The 19,091-nt window shown below is 37.0% G+C and overlaps 1 protein-coding gene across 1 annotated transcript in view; it reads left to right on the top strand.

Annotated features, from left to right (window-relative positions):
* Positions 1-19,091, top strand: part of wdr27 (WD repeat domain 27) — a 37,747-nt gene that overhangs the window by 12,413 nt on the left and 6,243 nt on the right. Inside the window, exons 17-23 of the mRNA XM_054600761.1 lie at positions 898-1,019; positions 2,521-2,654; positions 4,067-4,164; positions 4,836-4,957; positions 6,997-7,094; positions 11,216-11,318; positions 14,076-14,174. Of these exons, the coding sequence (XP_054456736.1) occupies positions 898-1,019; positions 2,521-2,654; positions 4,067-4,164; positions 4,836-4,957; positions 6,997-7,094; positions 11,216-11,318; positions 14,076-14,174 (776 nt within the window). The remainder of the gene's footprint in view (positions 1-897; positions 1,020-2,520; positions 2,655-4,066; positions 4,165-4,835; positions 4,958-6,996; positions 7,095-11,215; positions 11,319-14,075; positions 14,175-19,091) is intronic.

Genomic DNA, 19,091 nt, shown 5'->3' with positions numbered 1-19,091 from the left:
TAGACGGTTGGTCATGAGTATCCATACCTGGTCATGTGGTCATGAGTATCTACACCTTAAAACCATCCGGGTTATTCAGTATTTGCCCTCAATCACCTCAGTGTTTTTGTAAGCAGTGCATTTGAATGATTAATTTGATGCATTATTCATGATATTTTTTTATGATAGGGCTTTAATAATTAACACAGCCATCAAAGGTTAGGATTTTCCCCCTGAAGATGCTGAGGAAGACAATACTAAGAAGTTCATCCTCAGCTTGGATTTAGGTCAGCCTTATTTGGTAAATTTTTGATAAACGTACTTTGAAATAGATCCATGGCTTAAGATGAAAGGATCCACAAATTTCCAAATATTATACTTTCTCAGCTGTCACTGTCAAAATAGTAGATAAAGAGTTCTCTTTTACCAGGAAAAGCCTGGTTTGGTTATATTCCAATGCAGGAATTTAGTACATGCCGTCTTTGTTTTTGCCAAACAGTAAAACCTAGGTGATGATAGAAAAAGAAAGCTGAAAAGGGCACGGCATTTGACACCAGCTAGGTTTGATCTGATGCCATTACTTATTTTAGACAGTATCAAAAATTAGAACAATACTAAGACCAGTCAGTTCTGTCTGCCAACCAGTGATCCTAGGCAGTAAAGTAAACACAGAATAGCAAAGAAGGGGTAACCATAATTGTCAAGCATATCTTTAACACTTGATGGCTGAAGAGCAGCAGGAACACAGTCTCCACAAAGGGGCAGCAGAGATAAGAGGACAGAACGTGAGGTGGCCAGTAGGTCACCATGTGCCTCTTCTCTTCCATCTGCCTGACTCTCTGAATTTCACCATAAAAGTATATGTTGCAGCCACACGCTGTTTCCAGGTTAATTTCATACCTCTCTCTTTATAAGCAGGGCATGACAAGCCAGTGAGCAGTGTGAGCTGGAGCCTCAACAGACAGTGGTGGTTGAGTGCGTCAGAAGACCAGTCACTGCGAATCTGGACCCATGGCAGCCCAGAGCCAGCAATTATCATGGTAAATGTTCTGTGCATTCACAAATACAACCTTGTACATGTGTATTTTATTCCTTTTTTTATGGATTTCATTCAGACCTTAAAACTCTTATCTTAACCACTACGTACCCGAATTTAAGTCCTTATCAAACATCACTCAAGTCCTAGTCACAATAAAACTGTGACCCAGCCAGAGTGACCTCATATTGCAAAAATGTCCTCTCTCTGAAGGTCTAACACTCAAATTGATTTAAAAGTATAAAACAATTACTAAAGACACATTCCGTACGCATTTTCCCCTCTCAGTAAAAAAAAGGTGGTTTCTGCTGTATCAAAACTGTGTTCATTTGTTGTTCTCAAGAACATGTTTTCAAAGTATAATGTCTCAGGTTTGGATTTTTGATTAAGTAACATACAGTATTAAGAGACGCGTATTTAGGGTGATGTAAAGGGTTAACTATATTATACAGTGGTGAAAAGAGATGCTATGATGTATATTATCGTATTTGTTTTGTCTGTAACACATGAGAAACTGGCACACTTTTGTAAAAAGCTTCTGCAGGAGGATTTCTGGGTAATGTTCAAAGCGTATCTTTGACATATTGGAAAAAAATAAACTTGCTTAATTCACATTTTTCTTCTAATTCTCATGGAGATAAAAAGAGAAAACAGAATGAATTGGGATGACGTAATAGTGTGTTTCTTGACTCAAAGATAGTGACTTTGTCATTCAAAGCATCTGCTGGACTCAGAGCATCCAAAACTCTGATCATACGCAGACCCTCCTTACTTCATTGGGTATCACATTTAATGGGACAGTCAAAAGTGTGTCTATTTCCCCTTGCCAAGTGCAAACAAAATCTGGGGTTTCCCCAGAGCTGATGCTTACCAAACCTGCTTTTCTCCATTCAGTGAGGTTGTTTAGAGCTTGGCTAGGTATGGAACCTTTGACTGGTTGGGGTCTTGTGAAAGAAATTGGCAACAAATGCAAGTCTATTTAGGGACCACAGCTCTGCTGGGGTGAGCCATAATTACAAATAGCTTTGTACAGTTATACATGAAAATTCTAGAAAGGAATATGAACTATAAAGACACAAAAATCTATAAATATTCTAGTGGGTTTAATGGGATAACATAGACAGTATGTGCAGATTATCTCTCCCCAGTTGAGGGTGTTGCATGTGTCATTTTGAGCAATTAAACATCACTTACCTTTATTGCTTAAAGAATTCAGCCGTGGCTTTGATTTAGTTCCCCTTCAGGCAACATGGAATACACAGCTAGACAAAACTATTTAGAACCTGTGTTTTTTCCAAGGTCTTTGTCTGTTTTTTAACTTCAGTGACGTAATTAAAAAAGAAAATTAGGAGGGACATAAAATATTATTTTCTTTTGAATTATTCCTCTTATAAAATTAAATTAGGACACATTTTTATTATAGTAATAACATTTCTTGCTTCATGAATGTCTCAATAATTATGAGAGATAAGTTTGATTTGTGTCTTCTGTCTTTCCTCCTTTAGGGCGACAGTATGTTCTCCAAACCCATTAGAGGTGCTCAGTTTTATTACCTCGACAAGTTTCTGCTTCTGGCATCTGGACCCTCTCTCTACTTGTACCTGTATAATGTGGACATCACACGAGACAACATTAAAAGGTAATTACAAGGGATCCTTGTGCAGAACAGTGTAGCATGTATACTTGATAGTGATGCATATACTAGCTAAGGATTTAGTTTATTCTCTTATGCATGTCATTTTTGGTTCCAATATTAAAACGTAATACACTATTCAATAAAAATAAAGTAAAAATATGATAGAACTATAGTCTGGTCTCTTTTGGTTTCCAAGCTGAATCTTAGTTTTTCACACAACTGAACACACTGGTGACAGCTTGGTCATATGACGCTATTGGTCTCATGTAATTGACAGCAGAAATGCATGTTTTTGTGTGTATTTAACACAGTGTAGCAATGGTGAATCAACATAACAGTACTGACAGTGTATCCAACCATTCATTATTATTAACATCTTAGTTGTCACTTTGTACTAAATTATCTCAAAATGTACTCTTGGTCTGTACAAACATTTTTTACAAGAATCAAGGGATTTTATTGTAATATTCCATATATTCCATATATATATATTTCTATATCAATACTGTATACTATACTGCGTGTGCCTTTTTATATTCTAGTATTTGTAAATCTATTTTCCCTGGAAGCCATAGGGAGAATACAGCTGAAAGAAATGTAGGGCATAGTACTGGTCTGGTAGAGAATTATCATGACATATTTGCTATATCTAATTGTGTTACACAGTTAAATTAGCATACAATCAAACCTCAACGATGCACATTATGACCACACTCTTATTGGCCTCTAAACAGTAACACTGACGCATTGGGTGTTAAGTGCCTTTCTCAAGAGAACATTAACAATAATCGCAGGGTAGTAAGTGCATTTTTCAGTGATTTAAACCAATCATAGGCCACTTTTCACCTCTAGTCACCCATATATTATAATAATGACCACTGATGTAAATATATTGATTGCAACAACATTTGCAATGCAGGTAAAGGGGGAATATAGATCAAAGGTTTGACATTATCTGAGACTTATGTCCTCAATGTAGGGCTTTGTTGCTTAAGCTTGCTTGGTTACTGAATTGACGAGGGTCTGGCTTGATTTAGCTGCTACCACACACACTTCACACTGCTGACACTCATTACCACCTAAATTGCTTGGCTGTGTACTGTAAGCTGTCAGGTTTATGCTGGAGACCAGGGAAATGTGTGTAAATCCCATATATTTTAGCAGTCCAGGTTGCTTATTGATCTTTTTCCTCTTTAGGTAGTTATACGTGTGATACATCTTGTGAATAGTAACACATAAACAGAAAAAACTAAATCAAAATTAGTCTTTAAAGCTAGCGAATACTCTTTAACAGCTGTGTAGATCAGACAGATGAAGAAGAAGATAGTTGTGCAGAGTGATTATGTTCTAATTTCGATCCTATAGTCACCTTAACTGGTTTAGAAAATGATGCAGCTTCTTCTTTTTCTTCTTAGATATCAGCAACGGAGTGTTGTCAAATTGGCGAAGTGCTTTACGACGACATCAGCAACAGACATCACTACGTTCTCTGCAATCAATGATTTCTTCTCTCGTATCTTTTTACACACCGATGCTGTGGAGAGCAAAGTGAACGCGTGTTACCCCAGGGCTTCCACTGCCAACTTAACTGTAAATCATTTAAGTGTTTACCGTAATTTTTCAGGAATGTCTGCACTCCAGCCCCTTGTTAGGGTTTACAATGCAATTATTTTCCAATAAATCCACTGAAGTGAGCTGGGATGAGCCAAATCCTGAGTAGAGTTACATTGCACCACCGGGCTTGGGGCTGGAAAAAAGGATTACCATTGATTATAGTAAAAAAAAGCTTTTGATTTTCTATGCAAGTTAACGAAACATTTGCATATCATTAAAAAACCCATTTGGATATTTGTTTTGAAAAGTAATCTGAGAGAGTGTAATTGGAGACCATGCAAAGGAAGACTGTCTCTCACTGTCTTTAAACAATACACTAGAATCCATATGCGTTTAAAACAGCATTACATTTAATAAGTAAGAATTAGTTTTTGGAAATTAATTGTGTTAAAAATATATATATTTTTATAATTTATTCAAAATATCTGTTGTCCACGTAGAGTCAGATATTGTATAAAACATGATCTTAAATTACTATTTAGAAGGCTAAATACATCATGCATATCCACTACAGCATGCCTTTAGTTTGTAAATAATAGATCTCATAACTTTTCTTAAAAGCTGTCTCAGACATCGTTCTTGTGTGTGGTTCAGATCGGTCCCTTCAGGTATTTGACATGAACACGGGTACAGTTGCCTCCACGCTGCCTGATGCCCACAGCAGAGCCGTCCACTGTATTACACAGAACAAGGTAAGAGCATTTAAATGTTCCTGACTGCCCAAATAGGAATTAAAAAGTTCTGACATCTACATTATATTATCTATATTATATTCGTAAACACTTCAACATCTTTCAATTATCTGATCCATAACAGAACTACAACTTTACAGTCAGTCTTTCTTTATGTGCCTCTCTCCAAAACTGTATGTATTTGTCCTATGTCTGTCAGACGACAAAATATGTGAGGTGGCATACAGGTCAAGATCATTATTCTTCGATTCTTCAGGGATAAGAAATTGAACTGTGTTTCAAGTTTTTTGTTAAATTTGCTTCTAAAACTAAAACTTTCGACCACCTCTAACCTTTGTGAATTGATAGACTCAAAGACATCGCATCACTCCTAAGACTGACTGATTGACATTTAGACCTGACCCACACAGCAAAGATTTTGCTTGGCATCAATTGTTTGTATGAGCCCGATCTTCCATCTTACTCTTGAAGGGTCGACTACTTGGCAGATGTAACAGTCTTACATAAGACGTCTATGAGTGCCGGTGAGTTACATAAGGCACAGATCATCTTTGAGGGAATAAAAGTGTTAGTTTGTGGTGTGAATAAAGAAGGTCATGGTTGAAAAAAAAAGTTTAAATACCGCAAAGTTTCCATGACAGACAGACAGGACATGCTATCATCACTATCATTCATCTTGCTGAGTGTTTAAATGTAAATCCCTGGTGCATTAGGATTAAGACTGCCATAGGAGATGGCAGGAGGAGAGCATTCTGAATGCTGGCCTTGGAGTAATGCTGTTCCATGATGCAGTTTGGGTTTCTGTGGCCTTACTCCCACATCACTGTCTTGGACCAATGTGGGCCCAATTTGCTTGTGTCTAATAAGTAGACAGCTTGGGCCTGTATTGACATCCATTATAGTGCTATGAAGAATGTCATACTGGAGTACTGCAATGTCAGTAATAAATTCATGCGAGTCTGGGTTTACTGCATACTATTTACATTTATGTACAGCTTTTTAGTGAAGGTCCTTGTTTCTCTCCTATAGAAAAATGGAAAATCTTACAGACGCTTACATAACTTATTCGAACACTGAAAAGTGTATATGTGTGCGAAAGAGAGAGAGAGGTGTGTACCCAGTGACCCTCGGGTGTTGACCTGTGCATACTTGACACTCAAGGCCAGCCTGGATTAGCTGGACACACTGCAGCTAGTGGCATGGATTAAATGCATCAGCTCATTCAACTGTGATGCACTCTTACACACAGCTGACTATACTCCTTCGACCAAAAGGTGCCTGTCCTTTGTCACGCCAGCTATTGTGTGCCATACGCTACGGAAAGCCTGCAGTCTGTTGTTTCAGCTTGGCTATTGCGTCAATGTGGGGACCTCTGCCCGGCTGCCCGAGGGCCTTTGGACGCTGTAGGGTAGGATTAATACCTGCAGATCAGAGGGATTGCCCCTGCCTGGAGACTGGACAAGTAAGCAAGAGGGGATGGAAGACTGATGTTATGTGTGCAGAGGTGGACAAAACATCAGGAACTGCAGCATGTGAAGCAGCTTTTCCCACTTCAAATTTCCATCACCTCTTCTGCAAAATTCAGCTGGAACTCATCAGAGCAGAGGAGTTCTCGGAAAATGGAACTGGAAATGCCCTCTCAGACTCCCGTTCTCACACTCTTAATGGAAGTCTAAACAAAAAACTCTCTCTCACTCTTTCTCTCGCTCTCTCTGTTTCCCTCTCTCGTTCGGTCTCTCTCTTGCTCTCTCTCTCTCTCTCTCTCTCTGTCTCTCTCAAGTCCAAAAACGTATGTATAGATGTGCACTGGAAAGTCTCTATGTCTATAGATATCTATCTCAGTGTGGTGCAATAAAGATGGAAAATGACACAAAGACAAATTCACAACAATTTTGCTTCCATTCCAGTTTTCCTTCCAGCCTCAATGGGCTTATATTAACTTGTCCAGTATTGGACAATAATGGAAGCTGATATACAACATATTGCACCTGAGCATGTGCTGACAAGTCTTTATTTGTTTGGTTTTTTATATTTCACAGGGCTCCATGTTCAGCACAAAAGCGCCGGATTCATGCAACCTTTTCCTCACAAGTGCAGTCACGGATGGTGTGAAGATTTGGGACCTCCGTACAATGAGGTTGGTTTTAACATAATCTATTCTGTTGGTTTTGTAATCAATGAACTTGCAATATGAAAATCAGGCAAGAAAAGTGCAATTAAATTGCCATGTCTGTAAATTCACGTTCACCAAATATTGCTTCAGGCTTGTGATAATAACAGGAAAATAATGTTCAAAACCCCAGAGCACAACATTGGTGGCATTTCATTTGTGTATGGCAACCAAAACAAGAAAGCATGGATACGTTATACATTTGTTTTTTCTTTACATTTTGGAAACTTGTCTGATAGTGCTATCCGGTGGCATACAATGGCATACAATTGTAAAATTACTTTCTCATTATGAAATAATAGTATTTTGCCATAAATTCAGAAAGGCATTTGGAATACCTGAATGCAACGTCTATACTGTGATAAGTGACAGTTTAATATCACTTGATAATGAAACTGGCTTTACAGTCTTAATCACTACTCACACTGGCTTAAGTGTTGCTTCATCACATCTTTCAAATTTTCATAGGGCAGTACATGTTTGTACATTAAGGAAGTAACTAATTTTGCTTTTTTTTCCCTTTGCTGTTCCTGGGAGTACAAAATTACCTTATATTTGAGTTACATAAAACATTGTTTCTTAAACAAATGTTCCTTAGTTGATAATTGAATCTGCAAATGATCAGTTTCCAAAAGTATGTTGCTGAGGATTTTTTGCCCCATAAAAGGCAGATAATTCAAATAGGCTCTCTTGGATTTCAAAATGTTCTTTTTGGCCCGGTAGAAGGCATTTTTGAGTGTTTCATTCTTTCATGTCTGAGACTGCTTTCATGTTTAGCTCCTCACCCCAGACTCAATCAAAACCGTATTTATATCTGATAACTTTTTGTACCTGGTTTCCAGTTCAACTTCTGGTTCTTAGAGCCGTCATCAAGCATCCCTCAGCAAATGCAGGTCCTCTGGAGTGAAACACATGGATGTATGAAAACAATATGTAGAAGCAGGTGTTTTTTTTATTTCAATTTTTTGGTCCTTTTAATTTTGCTTACCTTTTTGATAAACCTAACGTGTCTGTTTCTGTAAATAGTGCTAACCACAGAAAGAGTTCCAGCTCCTTTAAATGTATTTATTTTTATGTGAAGGTTGCCGCTAATGGAAGTAGTTTAGTCAGTTCTAGGTTTTATGTTCACCAGAATCTCCACATGATATAACAAGGCAATAAAACAATTCTTGGAACAATAAATTGCTTACATAAGGTGCTCATGTGGCTGTTCCTCATAATAATCAGATTGTTTTATTTAATGTAGCTTTTTCTTTTAATTGAAACAATGCGTTGAGTACCGTTATATGTTCTAAATAATACCATTACAGTTCTAATAATAACTTTAGAAACGTGTTTTATTTTCATGAGATGAGAAATTAAATGTACAACTTGCTGCTGTTGCTGTCATTTAAACTTTCAACATTGTGTTTTACTGATACATAGTTAAACTGCACAATTATTTGAACAGTTTAAGAAGAATAGCTGGTCCCCCTTAAAGGTTAGCCTAAGTCGGAGCTTTTGCTAACTTTGGGCAAATCCTCATGTCTTTAGTGAAAATCTCAGATTTAGCAGGAATTACCCCTGGTAAAACAAGTTGTTGTTAAATATTTTTTGGAATATCATTTTTGGTTCCTTTGAACATTTAAAGAAAATCTTTTTTTTTCTGTAATGGAGAAAATATGTTTGAGATGATTTTGTCTTCAAACAATTACCTTCGCTGAAACTTAATGTTTTTTCATCTGTTTAACATCAGTGTATGGATTTGGCTGACAGGCAGAGAGTTACATAAAATCACTGAGGAAATCAATGAGAATAGAAATGATCTCACTACACTGATTACATAAATGGTAATGTTAAGTTTGACATCCCCAATTTTTGTAGGGTCTTTACCATTTATCAAGAAAAATGTAATTGTTTTGCAATCAGAGTCATTAACAGAGTTATTTTATGACTTCATCTTACTTGCTCATAAACACTGCTGATGAATGATTCTGTGGGTTCTTTTAGCCAGCTACAGAACAGTTAGTGGAAATGTGTCTTACACAGCTCCATTGACCAAAACTCTCAGGGTTAATACTTTATTTTGTCTTCAATCATAAGAGAGAACTTCCTGAAAAACCACATGGGGAAATGTACATTTCACTCAGTGGAAACTTCTGAAACTCAATCGGAATTTTATTTAGCTCTCTCACAAGAAAATCCCCAGCACCTCTTGCACCTTCCTTTTCAAACAAAAACACAAACATGCATGATGCCCATGTGTATCCATTAAAGATTTAATGTAGATAATGGTTTATGAAAGTTTGCAACCCTTAAAGAAATTGTTGCATAAGTAATGTAAGCTGCTGAATTGGTAACAGTTAATTTTATCAAGCCTTCACTCACCACTTGCATTTCCAAATGTGTGCAAGATTCAAGTTCAGGGGTCTACACGGCAGATTTTAGGATGTTTTAAAATCAGCCCCAACAGATATCAATTCTAAAGATAAAAACAACAGATGTGTCTCTTTAGTCCAGTGATGATTTAGTCCAATTCCCTCCCCTTTAAATCTGAAGGGAATTGCCATCATCTGATAAATCAAGGCTGTGACTATATAGATGAAAAATGCATTTGTATTAAATAATATCTAACAGTACAAAGAAAAAGCACCTTTCGCCTGATTTGCTCAGACACAGTTAAATAAAATAAATAAAGAGCTATGATTAGCCTGCTGATTACCTTGATGACTGACACACTGAATACACGGCTGGGGTCAGGAACCGTATAGTCTTCCACTCAAGAGAATCAGACTCTCCGATGCAGTCTGTGTTAGTCATCAGGAAAATGAACTATAGTCATCTCTCACACAACACAGAGAATGTGTGTGTGCGTGTGTGGAGGGGGGGGATTCAGAGCATCTCTTAAGACAAAACATTAATCTGACCTAGAAAACCAGATAAGTGTTTATTATTACTTGTTAAACTTCTTCTTATCAGTGTTGTAATGACAGTTTGTGTCAGCTCTGCTGCAGACCTGAATGTCCAGATGTACTGATGGGGATTTAGAAACAGATGCTTCTCATCCATCTTGCTATGGATCAAAATGATAAGAAGTTTTCACCTTATTTGTCATAAGGAGCGCTCACACTGGAGATTATAGAACCCTGTTGGGTACAGTTGTATCCTTAGCACTAGTCAATCATCTCCACAGTCAAGGCTATGGGTTGCTTTCCCACCATTACCTGTCAGACCCCTCCAGCATTATAAAAAAGTTAGTTAGTTTCTATTGCTTGCTTTTATTTAACTTGCTCACCGTACTGGGTATATCAAATGTCAAATATCAAAATGACCTACTTTTAGCTGAGTTTAATGAGATTAGCATGTGAATGTCAAATACATGCTCTCACCATATCCTGTCAAAGCACTGCCAACATGCCAGCCCATACAGAGACCCTAGCTCAGCTAGCTGTTAGTGGCATTGTAAAGACATTACATGCTGTTGCAAAGCGAAAGAAACAGCACAGAAGTTGCACATGGGGGTCGTTCATCATCTTCTAACTTGTCTTTCCTTGGTTTTGTTGGAGTCATGCTCAACTACTTGTCTTCTACTGGTTCAGCTATTTGTATAACCTGAAGTCTGCAGGGTGGCATTCTGCTACTTTGTAATTCCTGCCAGAGTTCAGCATACTATATAGACTTTGCATATTCATCTAACATCACACCATATCACAAAAAATGGCTGCACTCGTGAGTGAAATATTATTAATTCCCACTCCAAAGATCACTCACTTTCAAACAGTGTTTTTTCGCTTATTCTACAGTTTTTTGACTAAATATGCCCCTTTCTATCTTTCAGTTTATCATGGCACACAGAGTTCAGGGTAAAATAGTTTCCAGTGGTTTAAATTATATTATTTGATTTTGACATTTTTATATTATGTAATCCTAATATGACGATGGTGATGAAACAAACCAGAAATGATATAGTTTTAATCCCAATGGGACCCAGAACAACTAAGATTGTATTATGACATTACCAGTCAAACATCTAGTCCTTTCTGCACATCAGGTTGGTTTGAGTAATTAAACTTCAAAATATCTTAACAGGTTTTGCATATCTTTCACAGGTGTGTACGGCGTTATGAGAACCATCTAAATCGCTGCCATCCCTGTTCTTCAGCCATTTCACCATGTGGCCGGTTCATTGCCTCAGGCTCTGAGGATAACTGTGTAAGTTGAGATATCTGTCTTCCCCTTTACAGTGTATGTAAACTTCTATATACATACTGGTTCTCAGACAGTCACATTTATTTTAAGCACAATTTGATCACTTTGTAAATCATTTTTGTAAGATTGAATGTGGTGTAAATCAGGGTTCTGCCCATCAAAGCCGCCTATAAACTGTGGTTGGTTTTATGAATTCAGAGCAGTGGTTTTAGCAAAGTTGAAAAAAGTTGATGGCTAATGTGGTATTTTAAAAGCTTTTATAAGATTGAATATGTATTGATGTGTCACTGTGTATCAGTGTCTGGCCAGTTTACGATGTGGTGTTTCTGCCATTAATAAAGCAACAAAATTTAGCAGCTTTAGATATTTTCACAAAAAACATAAGCCCTGTATGAATGTATATTACGTACTACCATATGTGTTTAATTGTAGTTGTACTTTAACCATAAGAAAGAGGCAAAGTATTCTGACTTACTACAATAAATTATATGGGATATACTTTATATTGTTTATATCTTACTCTGTAAAGCAGAATGACATCAGGAAAACAGCAGCATTTCTTTATCAGTTTCACCTCCATTTAAGGTGAGGACTGTTTGTGCTTGACTCAGATTTGTATTTGGACTGGAGCCTTTTTCCAAGTCAAATTCAACATTCATGTTGAAGCAGAACTGTTTAATTGCTTTTCCAGACTGCGCCTTATACTTGCCTTCAAGACTTTTTCAGAAGACTGCCTCCCTTTTCCTTATCCATCTCTTTTTCTGGTGTACGTGCTTATTGAAAGCAGTGGAATAATATATGCATGCTGCTGGTTATTATTAATTATGGGGATTCAGCACAGCACGGACATTTGAAAGCATCTCCGAGATCGGACATTTCCAACGTTTCTTGGAAATCGGGAGAGTATATGGTAGTTAGCTACACCGTATTTATTTGTAGCTGCCCTGAGACTTCCATAAGCCAGACACATTTGTACTTGTCTTAATATATCAAAAAGCAATCATGGAAAAAAAGAACCCGCATACTTTAAAAAGACTCCCTAGATCATATTACACATTTTCCAAAAAACACAAGGCCAAAAACAATCTAAGTGGAATATTATTTCAATGTGGTCAATATTAACCTGTTGTTCGTTCAGTATTGTCCCTGATCTTCGCTTCAGTTACAGTTGATATAAGCTGATACATCTGGGTATCCATGTGATATTTAAGCATTCCTGAAAGAACTTTTTTCTTCCAAGTATCTAATACCCTTTATGTTCCTATACACGTCATATGCCTTAGACAGGAGACACTCTACCCATGGACCGTTTGACAGAGCTCACTTTTGAAGCGTTTTTCAGGGAAACATAATACAAAACAGCTGCAGGAATCTGATGAGTCGTCGTCTGGTAACAAATATCCCCCCATCTGTTTTTATCTGTGCCCATGGCACTGAAGCACACAAATGGGTCCTAATACTCACTGATTGTATTAAGTTTGTACGGCGCTAACAAGCTGATGAAACATTAGATATCTACAGTATTCTAAGATTTCAATTTGAAGTGTTAATTCTAAGATGTCTACACAACTGGTGCACAAATGTCTTATTATGCACCCAAGACCAAGTGTAAATCAAACACCTACTTAACACCCAGAAGTTAATGAATAAAAAGAAGAGCTTTTACTACCTCAAAACAGAAAATAATAATTATTTATCTGCAAGGCTTCATTAGGATTGTTTATCAGTGGCAACTTGGTGCGAAAACAAAGGAACTTAGGTTAATGGTAGTTGCTGAATACAAATCAATTGAGACTCTCAACCGGAGAGTTCATTAGAACAATGCCTTTCTGTTTCTATATAACAAAAAATGTGGAATAAAGGTTACCATATTGTAGCCCTAGTTCTTCGACTCACAATCACGCATTGAAAATGTGCATGAACATAGGCGGCACACCACATGGGGTGATGGGGGCTGTGCCTTCAACATAACATGCCAATGAACAAACTGAGCAAAGCAGATGCAATTTCCCCTCATCGGGTGGAAGACAAAAAGTATCCAGCCGTATAACCCTCAAACTGAAAGATTTCCTTGAGTTCTTCGTGACATAGGAGGACTTTGGTTTGAGAGTAGGTTGCTGTGGTCACCACGCACCAAGCAACTGGGGTGCACTGACAAGGCGGTCAGTTCACACTCCCTCTTGGCTGAGGTGGATGCAAGCAGCAATGCCCTCCTGAATGACAACGCCTTTAGATAGTATCACTCCAGAGGCTCAAAGGGATCCTTCAACAAGGACTAGAGAGCAAATGGTAGTTTCCATTGCATGAAAGAGGCACGCTCCACCGGGCAGTAAAATATGATTTAAAGTTCAGATGACAGAATTCTCTATAATTTTCCCCAAACAACCAATGAACGTGACAGTAAGGATGTTAGCTGTACACACTCACTGCATGTGTAGGAAGTGGGCTTTTGTATGTATGTGCTGGAACTCAAACTCGGAAAATTACTTAAACAGAAACCCTAAACTTTTCGACAAAGTTTAATGATCCCTTAAGCAAATCCACATCTGTTGATGTCTGCGTGTGTCTTTCTGCTGACTTTGTCTGTAGTTTGCCATATTTAGTTTGGGAATCTTGTTCAGTCCAAACACACTTGCTTATTGTACGTATAATGTACATATATTGAGCTGCACTATGAGGGTCAATTTAACTTATTCTATATATGTTCTACACTGTAACATTACCTGCTTTTGTTCATGTAGTCTATCTCATTCATTTCAGGCATACGTTTATGACATACGCAGCAGCAGCTACCTCCACAAACTCCAAAAACACTCAGACACGGTGCTCAGTGTGACTTTCAACCCTGCCACACCAGAGGTAAGAACTTGTCTTTACTTTTTGTCTCCGTGGTTGTTATTTCCTGTCTCTTCTTACTCCTTAAACATTCATTTAATACCCCATCTCCCAGAACAGAAATATCTCATCTTAAATAAAGTCATGTTCTCTTCATCCCAGTAAGCTATTGACCAGAGTGAATATTTTGGACAGTTCCAGTAAACTAACATCAGATATCAGACAGCTGAAGTAAAAACAGAGATTGTTTTTACATTCAAGATGTTGACCTACAGTATGTTAATTTTGCATAAACACCCCAAGGGACATGCATACAGGCAAAAGTGTTAACGTCTGTTTAACTTCCATTCCTCCCCCGATTTTGTTTGCACATAACCTTAATGGTTATCTCAAACAGGTATGAAAGGAAAATGTCCAAAAGCAAAGATAAGATATTACGGTGGAAAGCAGGGTCAGTCAGAGGTCATGTTCTCTTCAGTCCAAGAAAATTGCGTCACCTCTCAAGTCTTGTTTCTTGAATTTCACTTAAGAAATGTTAAAAAATACAAAATTTCAAAGTGAGTATAGAATCTCACGATTCGGTACAAAAACGTAGAGCACTTTGATAATTAACAAATATAAATATTGGTATTTTGAGCTTTCAAAAAAATCGGTGGTTTAAAAGTTTAAAAAGTAATGTATTCACTAATATTACAAAGAGTCAGTGAGTTATAAAGGTCGGTACCAGCTGAACTTGCTCTGAACTCCAACTGTGTGTATGTGTTTGTTATGAAGGAATGATGTCCTAAGGCTGAGTTCACAGAGCAGGTTTTTTGAGACCATCCCAAGGTTCAGGGGAGTGGACTTGTATGTCAGTGACCTCAAAGAATTTCTGCTGATGTCTAATGAAGCTTAAAGTAATAAGAAGCTCAACTCAACACTGAAACTCCAATATTGATCCACCGTAGTTTAATATTGTGCCATTTTTGTTTTATTCTGTCTTAAGGGATGCGTTAGAGACTAAATTCAATATTGATGGCATTGTGTGATTGCCAAATGTAGAAATGCTTTAAATGCTTCAATTTGTGATCTCTTTATTTCAGGTTGTCACTAATGTCCATAATTAATTCAAGGCTGTTGGCCTATTATCAATCTTAACTGGTAGATATCCATAAAAAGTCAGAAACTGTATGGTCCCACTAATGAAAACATGAAGTAACTTAACATAGGACAAAGATATTTGTATATCTTGAATTTCCATGACAGGAAAATAAGAAATCAAAGTGTACATCTCTATTTTGTACCAGCATCCTTTTAAAATCTCCAGAGCCTTTCTTCTAGAGCAACATTCCCTCTGGAAATGTTTTATTGGTCACTAAATTATTTTCCTCTGGAACTGTTCAAAGCAAATGGATTTCAAAGAAGAGTGTTTAAGAATATAACATGACAACCTCTGCTAGATGTCTTTTGAGACTTCTTGTTGTCTTTTCGTCTTGAGGCACATGGTTTAAATATTCATGTCCATCTGTGTAACTCCATTCAGTTAAACTTTGCAGCACAATGATACATTCAGATTTCTAAGTATGAAAGTGGAAAGTTTGATCCGAGGCCATTACCTGGCTCAATGCAGTAATCTGCAGAGTTTGTAGACACACTTCATCATTCAGAGAATGCTCGCTCCCCGTAAGCACTTCTGCATATTAGTTTGTTAGGACATGCGGGCAAGGCAGAAATAAAAAAAGAAATCAAGAAAGCTTAAAAAAGTATATTATCAATTACAATACAACTGTGAAAACTTACTAAAGTTGCAGTAATACTTTGACAAATAATTTTTACATGGAAATCTGGCATTAGTTCAGATTTCCATGTAAAAATTCAAATTCATGCAGATAATCAAACCCTTCTTTTATACAATGTAATGTATAATCTGTGTAATATACATAAAATTGTATCAATCAGAATTTTTTTCATGAGATTATCTCTAAAATCTAAAATCTATGTGAAAAAATTGGAGTGCTCCAGTTCTGCAGCAAAATAAAGAGCCATGATAATTTTCCTTCTTTGAAAATAAAAGCATGATAGAAGTTATAGGTTCTTATCATGTAATTTATGTGTCGACACATAATGACCGAGTGAGAGCCGTAGTTTAGTTTCTTTCCATATATTTTGACTATTCATTCAGGCTTTATGTTTTCTTTGGGAGTTGTCTGTCTTATTGAAATTATAATTTTATTCACAGAAACAGTTGTTCGTGAAATAAGCATGCCTTCTCATACTAACCAGTGACCGGTAATGCTTTAGTTTATTGAATAAACTGTCTGGTACAATGTTTTCCAAGCAATTTTCTGAATGCAATTAGCACACAGCTGCACAGTCATGCATTCACCTCTGCACAGCTAGTTTTTTGTCTGTCCACCCGAAGGGAAAGGGCTGTTCTTGATCAGGGACTGAAATCAACATTCACTGTGACCATTCTTTCTCAGGACCTCTTAAAGGGAGGAAGAACTCTGAAATTCTTAACAAATTGAGATAAAACTACATGAAATTTAAAGATTCACATCCTGTGACCAAACTTCATCACATTTATTCAGGGAGATTTGACAAATCAATCCCAACCTGCTGTCTACTCACTAGCTTTCAACGTGTCACACAGTGTGTCACTCAGTTGTCATGGAGATGGATCTTTTGACATGTGGGCTAAGTAAATGTCATGATTCCATCCATAGTACGTTTACAACAAGTTCATCCTTTATTCTTCACATCAGTCGTTACCTTGGCAAAAGTAGTCCAACAAAGCAATCCTAACTCAAAGTCCACTTGTTAGCATTTTCCCAAAAATATTTTTTGGTTTGCTCACTTGTCGTGTCAGGCAGATGGATTGGTTTAAGACAGAAATCTCTGTGATCAATTTAAACTATCCTCACATTATGTAAAAGCTCCTATCATAGACATTTTCTATAACTTTGAATAACAATCATATTATTCTTATTAAAAAGCATAGTACTATTATTTGTATTTAAATGGATGGCCTCAATGACTCAATGTAATTGATCAAGATGCATTATTAATGCATATACTGTAATTCACTTTTTTTCAAACATTTGTCATCCTGCAAGGTTGAAAAGTAAAAACAATGGATCAGTAGGGCAGGATAAATTGTGTAGTTTTCAGGATTTGTCTCTTGGTGTAGTTGGTTTAGAAAAATGGGAATAATACAGTAAAGAATTATGAAATGTTGTTGATGAGTCCTACTTTGCTTCACATTTATGTTGCTGCTAAACAGTCCTGCTATACAGCTCTAAGATGAAGCACTCTGATGGCTTATAGATACATATATAGTATTAGTTACAAAAAGCTCTACTGCACATTAGCTGAAAAGTGTTTATTTCCTATTTCTCAGACAGTTGATCTTCTACTAATATATTTAGTGCCTGGCTCAGCTTTGTGAGGCTGCTTCTAGTTAAACTTAACGCGGTTGATCTAATGTAATGCTACTGGAATGGATGCACACATATCTATCTTTATTTTTCTTCTATTGGCCCAAATATACTATTAAAGTTCAAGAAGTCCAGGGAAATGGCTGGTCAGTGGCAAAGTTAACTAAGACCAAATCAAAGTTATATCATAATGGTTACATTGCTTTATTTCAAAAAATGAAAGAATACTAGCAAAAAGTGTCCCCAACCTGTGCGTACCTTACTTTTAAGCCACATTTGAGGGCCAGATGTTCTCCATATTTACTGCTGTGAGAATCCTCCGATGCAAGGCACAGACAGATAATGCAATGCATATTTTCCACTCATTTTTCACTCATGTTTTCCATCCTAATACTTAAAAGACCATCAAGCAGGCAGAACTCCCTCCAGGGTTCCCTCAGGTTTATTCCTGTACTTTAGGCTGTAATGAAAGATCCCAACTTTTACCATCTCTACACTTTGTTGTCTTGTAAAATGTTGTGGGATTTCACATGGCATACCTCTGTAAAGTTGTTTAAGCTCTCCTGTGTTGGACCTACATGTGCTACCATAAAAGTAGACTTGCAAATTCTACTTGCAAAGTATTTTATCACTTGAATGGGGGGGTAATTTTGTCTCTGCTGGTTCAACCCATAAGGATGTTCTCTTTTATTTTTTATTTTAGAGTTGTGGAAGGCAAAATAAGCTGTGTCCAATTTGAGTAGAGCCTGGGAACCAGGCAGTGGCAATACTGTATCTGTAGCTTCCTCCAATGATTAAAAAAAAATAAAAAAGACTTTCAAAGCTTCAGGATCATAAGTAAAGGCAAAGAAAAATGTTGTAGCCAGAGGCGAATCAGCAATGAATTCAGAAAAACAGGTTACTAGGTCACACCAAAAAAAATAGACTTCATGGGGCTTTGCTCTATTTGGGTTACTCAGATTCCTGTAGTGTCTCATCCCAAGCTGCCGATAGCTCCCATTACATTGCTCCACATTAGAAGTGGAAATGTCTTTGTAGTATTTGCTTAAGGTCAGCTTATTAGATAAGTGGATTACTTTCAAGGGACAGTGACGTGGTCTCCCTTATTCCTTAACTTGTTTTCAGTGGACTGCTTCGAATGGAAACTATTCTTCCATTTATATTTATTATAAATGATAAAAAAAAGTTGTTGAAACCACTGTCCATTGTAACATCCATTGTTCCAAGTATTTTGTCTGTGCTACCTTTGTGTCAGTGATTGAAAGGATGCCTTTGAATCGCATAAAGCACTGAGATCAGTCACAGATAGCAGAGACCTTATCTATAACCGTTCTTTGTATGCTTTTGAGTTTCTATCACCTTGTTTGTGTAAGAAGATATTTTTTATTTTATAACACTTTGAGTAGGAGACCGTAAGGAATTGTTCTCTACAATCTTTAAAACAAGTGAATGAAAATGAAATATTACAAAATAAGACAAAGATTCACTTAATGTCATGAAAAACGGATTCAAGAGGAAAGAGATT

Source organism: Anoplopoma fimbria, chromosome 6 (genome assembly GCF_027596085.1).
Source record: "Anoplopoma fimbria isolate UVic2021 breed Golden Eagle Sablefish chromosome 6, Afim_UVic_2022, whole genome shotgun sequence".
NCBI lineage: Eukaryota > Metazoa > Chordata > Actinopteri > Perciformes > Anoplopomatidae > Anoplopoma > Anoplopoma fimbria.
This window is presented reverse-complemented; position numbering and strand designations above follow the sequence as displayed.